Source organism: Labeo rohita, chromosome 3 (assembly GCF_022985175.1).
Source record: "Labeo rohita strain BAU-BD-2019 chromosome 3, IGBB_LRoh.1.0, whole genome shotgun sequence".
NCBI lineage: Eukaryota > Metazoa > Chordata > Actinopteri > Cypriniformes > Cyprinidae > Labeo > Labeo rohita.
The window spans coordinates 49,735,746-49,743,023 of NC_066871.1; the positions used below are offsets into that span (position 1 = coordinate 49,735,746).

The following is a 7,278-nucleotide window of genomic DNA, read 5'->3' on the forward strand; positions in this document are numbered from 1 at the left end:
CATTTGTGTGCGTCTTGTGTCAAGGCCTTGTAATTCTTAATGTATGGTTTGTATTTTGATTAAGCGGTCTGGTTACATCTCATTTGTAGATGAGAGTGAAAGCATTTTATTATGTGATATTTGCTCTATAGAGTGGTGTAAGAGTTTCATGTACTTCAGTTAAACAGACAACTCAACTGATGCGATAAAATGGGTGTAAAAGCAAAACCTTGGGAATGGGAATTGATCTAACGTGTTGCTGCTGCACTTTCATTTTATTTTTTCTATTTATTTTGTCTAATTTTATATTTTAGTTTTTAAATTTGGCCCATGGCATCAGTTCTCAATGATTTGTGTTAATTCTGTGAGACACATGATCTTCTCTCGTCACAGCTGACACAATGAAAAAAAGCCTCTAATTTTACAGCAGTTTTTCTGTTCATTTTGCAGATGTTTACAGTATTTTTAAAATACAGAAAATATTAATAAAATTATCAAAATACACCATAAATTCACATCTAATGTAAAATAACATGAAAAAAACTGTAACTACGAATAACCAAAATAAAATGTCCTTGATTTACATAAACTGTTAAACCCTTTACCATATTACCTACATTAGTTTCCTGTAGTCCACTCGACAAGTGAATGAAAACAAGTGAATTTAGAAATTAAGAGAGATTAGTGTCATTAGTGAAGAACGAAGATACGTTTCTGTAGCTCCTAAAAAGGGCCCATAGCCCAGCAGTAAATGCTTATTCAATGACACGCATTTTATCACATCGACTGAGCATGATTTGTTTCCATAGTTGTCACAATATTGTAGTGTTTACTCCAAATATTGCTGCTCATAATGTAGAGCTGATCAACAGATTGTAAAAACTCCTGCCAATCATCGGGTTGAGGAAATGTTTTCCTCTGAGAAAAACATTCATGTAGCATAATTAAACTGGTAAAACTAGTTTACTACAGTCATCATCAGTGCAAATAACAATTTAGTAAATACAATATGAAATATAAAAATAAACTCAGCCACATAATGAGCAGCACTCAACATTGATAATAATCAGAAATGTTACTCGAGCAGCAAATCAGAATATTAGAATGGTTTCTGAAGGATCATGTGACACTGAACACTGGTGTAATGACACAGCCGTACCTGCTTTTCCATCTCTTTATCTTGACAGTCGAGGAAACACAATAGTCAGAACACAGACCAGAACATCAGTATGACGTTTCACACCACTTTGAGTGTTGCTGGAATCATACTTCTCAGCATAGGAGGTAAGATCTTACACAAATCTATAAAATTAGGTATAAGTTTAATGTTTATTGTTTAAGCCAATTGAATTTCAGTTGTAAAAAGTACCTGAAAACCATACTTAAGTAACAGTACAGATACCTTACCGTGAAAATGACTCCACTACAAGTTACAAGTTACCAGTCACCAGTTCCAAAACAGAGTAAAAGTCTTAGAGTATATTAAGTAAGTACTTAAGTATTTTACTTATACTATGGGCTATATATTCTCAAAAATGCACTTATCAAAGAGACACAGCAGTGAGAAACAAGAAAGAGTTGACCTGTGAGCAGAGCAATCATGTTTATTTTCTAAAACCAAAATAAAACTGATTACCTCAATATTGCCTCACATAAATAAAAAAAAAATCCTTCAAAAAGGTCTCTGAAAAATATTGTGAATTTGCACTCTATTGCTAGTCTGAATCGGGGTGAATGGCACAGGTTGTCCAGTCAGAAAATTCATATCTCACTTAGATAATCCAAATTGAGTGCACATAGATGTGTGGTTCTGAAAATATAAAATACAAACATAAGTATGGATATAAATATACACAAAACATAATAAAACGTTAATAAAGCTTTTTTTGAAATGACTGTTTGATGGAGATAAATGTAACAGACAATATCACAATCAATGTCTTAAACCAATAAGTAGAAATGAGTGTCCAGTACAAGCATAAACAAAGTATGTGTGTGATTAAACACTGGTATCATGGCAGCGGAGTACAATCACGTAAATAATATTAAAATGTAAACATTTATACAGGCAGAATAGTGATTATCTATACAATTGCCGAACCATTTTCCACTTAGAACTCATTTTGAGGATAAATATACAATTTCATTTAATTTTCATATGAATTTCTTTATAAATGTAAGATGGATTTTTAATATCCTTTTTCTTTTGGTTGAGTTCAATGCACATGAACTTATTCAGCACCAAAGTGGTTGTAAGACCTGTTTTACAAGAGCTGCACATGTAAGCAGCTATAGCATACCTGAGTATATTTATATGATAACAGTATACACACAGTTAATGCAAATGTAGTGGTACATAGTCTTCGTCTTGGTTACGCACGTAACCCTTGTTCCATGATGGAGGGAATGGAGACGTTATGTTGTGACAACATTATGGATTTACTCAGGAGCCCCAATCATCTCTGATTTTAAGAGAAAATGCCAATAAAATTTGGCTAGTAGATTTTGCATGCTAAGGCGCTCCTCGAGCATATGGGTATATAAGGCAACAGCATGCATCCACTCATTCAGGTTTTACACTGAGGAGCCAAGAACATGTCCTGGCAACCGCAATTAGTTTAAGGTTGTGATGTGGGGACATAATGTCTCCATTCCCTCAATCAGAGAATGAGGGTTACGTACAGAACCAAGACGTTCCATATTGTCGGTCACTACGAGTTATGTTGTGACAACATTAGAGGTCTATAGAAAACGGCGCAACGTGAAAACCATCACGACCCTGTGGCGCCACAAATGTTGACAATCCACTGCATGTCAGACAAATGCTACCCCAGCACAAATTCACTGACCTTGGTGCCATAGCCATGCTGCTGTTCTGTCCCCCCAAAAAAGATTCTGAACAGGATCATATCTGCCAGGATAATACTGAACTAATATTTATTTTTATGGTATCCCATGGAGAAAAAAAAAAGAATGTGGCAGCAGGTAAAAATTAAGTATAAAAACAGAATTCAAAGTAAAGCTTTAAGCATAAAAGGTCATATTAAAATCATATTAAGACATATAAATATCATTCAGTGTCTATTTTAATGCACTGCAGCTTTTTCCATAGTCAAATGCACTTTAAATAGTCTGTAGTCTAACCTGTTACATTTCTTAATTAATCAATAGCAAGAAGGTAGAGGCTCGCAAAATGGTGGAGCACAACTGATAGACATAGGTGTAAATCACGGGGGTGGGGGTTAGGGTAATATTAGGCTGGAAAAAAAAGGATAAAAAAAAAAGAGATATAGATCCTGCCTGTTGTTAATAACAGTGGCGACATTAACTGTAAAAAAAAAAAAACAATTTGTTGAGTCAACTTAAAATAATTTGTAACCTGGCTGCCTTAAAATTTTAAGTTCAGTCAACTCAAAAACAGTTTATTCAACTTGAAATGTTAAATTATACTAAGTGACAACTGAGATATTTGAATTGAATCAACTTAAAATTTTAAGGCAGCTGGGTTACTTACCCATCTGCTAAGTTTAGCAAACACAAATATCTTAGTTGTTACTTAGTACAACTTAGCATTTCAAGTTGAATAAATTTTTAAGGCAGCAGGGTAACAAATTATTTTAAGCTGACTCAACAAATTGTGTTTTTTTTTTTTGTTTGTTTTGTTTTGTTTTACAGTGTACAACATTGTACGTTGATGTTGTACACAGGCTTGTTGCTGGACAATAAAGTAACCACTGTCACAATCACTGATCTATAACAGAGAACCAGATTGCTCATGACATTATAAAAAGTGAAGCCACCGTCTTGCCATATTGCTATTCCCTATATAGTATTCCCATACATTCTACTGAATTAAAATAAATGGCATGATTTTAGAGAGGGAATTAAGTTGGGAATTTAAAAAGTTAAATTCATATTCATTATGTCAGGGAACAAGAGATCAGCAGATGAATGAGATACATCAGCATATGTATCACAACTGGAACCTGTAATTCTAATAAAATGGTATATAATTTGTGCATCTTGAAGAGTCTGAAGTAGGTCCTGTCCTAATAACACATTTCGCGTAAACCTGCAGTCTCGCAGACTTACAATAGCCGCTATTTGTGCGTGTCCGTTAAGGGTTAATTCTCCCAAAAATGAAAATTATCCCATGATTTACTCACCCTTAAGGCACATTAGGTGAAAATGATTTTCTATTTTCAGACGAATCCAATTTGAGTTATTCTGGCTCTTACAAGATTTATAAGATTTATATAAAGAAAAAAGTGCCTCACACAGCTCCAGGAAGTAAATGAAGGCCTTCTTTAGTGAATCAATGCGTTTTTGTAAGAAAAATATCTATATTATCATATATAAAACATTATAATCACTTTTCTCTAGCTTGTGCAAAATGTTGTACACCAAAGCCGTTTCAGACGGATGACGTAGGACGTGTGCGTAGTGTAAGCGCCAGTAGAAGTGATGAATGCAGAGGCACAGAGGGGAGAAGGTTGCAGCCACAAACCAGCTTATCAACTTCATACATGTTCATCTAATTGTGTGGTCTCTGTTTCCCAGGTTCTCTCTGCCAGTTAGATGGTAAGTGTCAAACCTGACCACAAAACTCTTCTTCCACAAATCTTGTCTGTATTTCTGGATATCAATCTGGATATTTGTCACATTGTCTTTTCTCTCATCAGTATGTGGTCGATCCTCCCTCAAGACCAAGATTGTTGGAGGTGAGAATGTGAAAGCAGGGGATTGGCCATGGCAAGTCAGTATTCATGCCACTGGCTTGGGCCATTACTGTGGCGGGACTCTCATCAATAAAGACTGGGTTTTATCTGCAGCTAACTGCTTCGAGTGGTATGTTAAAAGCTGAAATAAAACTTACATTTAAACATTGATAATAATGGGATTAAAGCAGACTTTCTCTATTTACAGGTTCAGTGCACCTCACATAGTGATGTACTTGGGGCGTCTGAGCCAATCCGGCTCAAACTCTTATGAGACTAACAGGACAGCAAGTCGAATCATCAAGCATCCTAACTTTAACTTTTCTAATGCTGACAATGACATAGCGCTGATCCAGCTCTCCTCTTCTGTGACTTTCTCTGATTATATTAGGCCGGTGTGTCTGGCGGCGGCTGGTAGTGTGTTTGCTGCAGGTACAGAGAGCTGGGTCACTGGATGGGGCTTCCTACAAAATGGAGGTGAGTGAACATTTCTTTGCTGTAAACCACACCAATTTACCTAGTAATGTTTTTTTTTTTTTTTTTTTTTTTTTTTTTTTTTTTAAAGATATCAATCTGTCCTCTGATATGTGTCACAGGCGCACAGTTTCCTGACATACTGCAGGAGGTGATGATACCAATTGTGAGCAACAGTGACTGCAATAATGCTTATGGGGAGATCAAAATAAGCATCACAAACAATATGATTTGTGCAGGATTGTTAATTCAGGGAGGAAAAGGTGCATGTCAGGTAAGACATCAGTCATTCATTTTAAAGGCCTTTCCACACTGGGCGCAAGGCGAAAACGCAAGGTGAATCGCAGACGAATGGTGCTTTCACACCGAGCGTGAGCCGATTGTTCGCCTTCTGCTAATTCATGCCTGCATGCTACGTGGCGTCAACCAACAATTTTTTTTCTTAGATATGTATCTTGTGTAACAAATTATGTTTCACAATATGTTTCATCATGCTCATTTCTCAAAATGGCTTAATTATTATAGAGAAGAAGAAAGTCAACAGTTTTGTTGTTTCTAGACCATTTAGGATGATTACATCCTGAGCCAATGGTGACCCATTGTAGCATGGATGTGGGTGTGGGACACTGAGAACCATCTCAGACAAAGAGGTGTTAGAACATGATCAACATACAGACCACAGCTGCTACGAAAAGAGCAACTTTAATTTCATTAAGGGTAGTAAACTTTAACTGTATAAAAGGTTTGAGCTAAGGATGTTCTGGGTTCATTCTGACTCCCAAGGTACAACATGTACTTTGCCACTGCTATGCTGCAATAAACATATTCATCAAAATCTTTTACATCCTCTTCACTTATATCCACATCCTTTCTTACACTTGTATATGGATTTAACATCATCCGCTGCTCAATATACATGCGATACCTACATACATACATAGCATTAACTTAATATAAATGAAAACATCTTAAAATATTAATAATACATTTGAACATGTATATAATTATTAATGCATTTGCTTAAAATCCATTTTAAACTATCATCGAGTGCTTGTAATAACTTCAGATTGTGATCTGTAGTTGATTTTGTTGCTATAATAGTCAGACATATACTCTTTGTATGTTTAATAATTTTTTCCAATAGTTTATCATTAGTTTATGGAGAGGCCTGAGACCTTTACTGCTGCCAACCACCAGGGGGGTGAAAAAACAATTTAGCTTACATTTTCAGAATGTGGCACACTTGGTTTTATCACAAGTTAAATATATCTCAGTGACAAGAGAAAAACACTCAGTGCTTCCACTGTGAAAAACTGAAAAAAGTACTCAGGCCTCAGGAAAATAGATGCTTTTATGGACACTCAGCTGACATACTTTTACCATTGGGCTACACTATTGCATACGTCTGTCTGTAACAGCTGTTCACTGGATACTGTCAGAGATTTAAATACTGAATGTTTGTCAATACAGGGAGACTCTGGAGGTCCAATGGTCAGTAGGAAAGGCTCCTTGTGGATTCAGTCGGGCATTGTGAGTTTTGGTGAAGAATGTGCTGACCCCATATTTCCCACTGTCTTCTCAAGAGTCTCTCAGTACCAAGACTGGATCAAGTCTTACACGGGTAGCAACCCACCTGGATTTGTTGCATCCAACTCTAACTTCGGAAGCGAACCCAACCTCCTCTTATTTCCACTTTCTCTCACATTCTCTATCATGCCTTTCACCTTCTCAATCTTTCGCACTTCCTAAAGATTGTTTGAACAGAAACTCTCAGATTTGTTTGATGAAGAGGACAGTTGTGCTGTACATGCTCTCATGAATATGAGAAAAGAGAACTTATTGTCACTGTTGTCATTTATTCTTTATCTTTTTATTCTTGAAACACTTGTTTTGACATAAGAGCAAACGCTAATAAAATTCAGCATGCTTCTGCCCTCTGATATTCAGGATCTTTGCATAAATTTTAGAGATATGGGCCGATATTGATTTTGTTATAAGGATACCAAATATTTTCATGTTTATATGTCTGAAAACCATGCAGGGGTGTCCCGACTAAGGATGTCCATAGTTGAATCATTTTATGAAGTCTAGCTCATAGTTGACTGAT

The 7,278-nt window shown here is 36.0% G+C and overlaps 1 protein-coding gene across 1 annotated transcript; it reads left to right on the forward strand.

Moving 5' to 3' along the window:
• The first annotated feature begins 1,181 nt into the window (after positions 1-1,181).
• On the forward strand, positions 1,182-6,927 carry LOC127161484 (trypsin-1). The gene is made up of 6 exons (XM_051104231.1): positions 1,182-1,263; positions 4,540-4,560; positions 4,662-4,827; positions 4,906-5,174; positions 5,294-5,445; positions 6,642-6,927. The coding sequence occupies exons 1-6, from the start codon at positions 1,209-1,211 to the stop codon at positions 6,918-6,920; spliced, it is 942 nt and encodes a 313-aa protein (XP_050960188.1). The 5' UTR covers positions 1,182-1,208; the 3' UTR covers positions 6,921-6,927.
• Positions 6,928-7,278: the final 351 nt, after the last annotated feature.

Coding starts and splice junctions, on each gene's coding strand:
- LOC127161484 (XM_051104231.1), top strand. CDS start 1,209: ATGACGTTTCACACCACTTTGAGTGTTGCTGGAATCATACTTCTCAGC. Junction 4,561..4,661: donor TTCTCTCTGCCAGTTAGATG/GTAAGTGTCAAA, acceptor TTCTCTCATCAG/TATGTGGTCGATCCTCCCTC. Junction 5,446..6,641: donor GAGGAAAAGGTGCATGTCAG/GTAAGACATCAG, acceptor TTGTCAATACAG/GGAGACTCTGGAGGTCCAAT.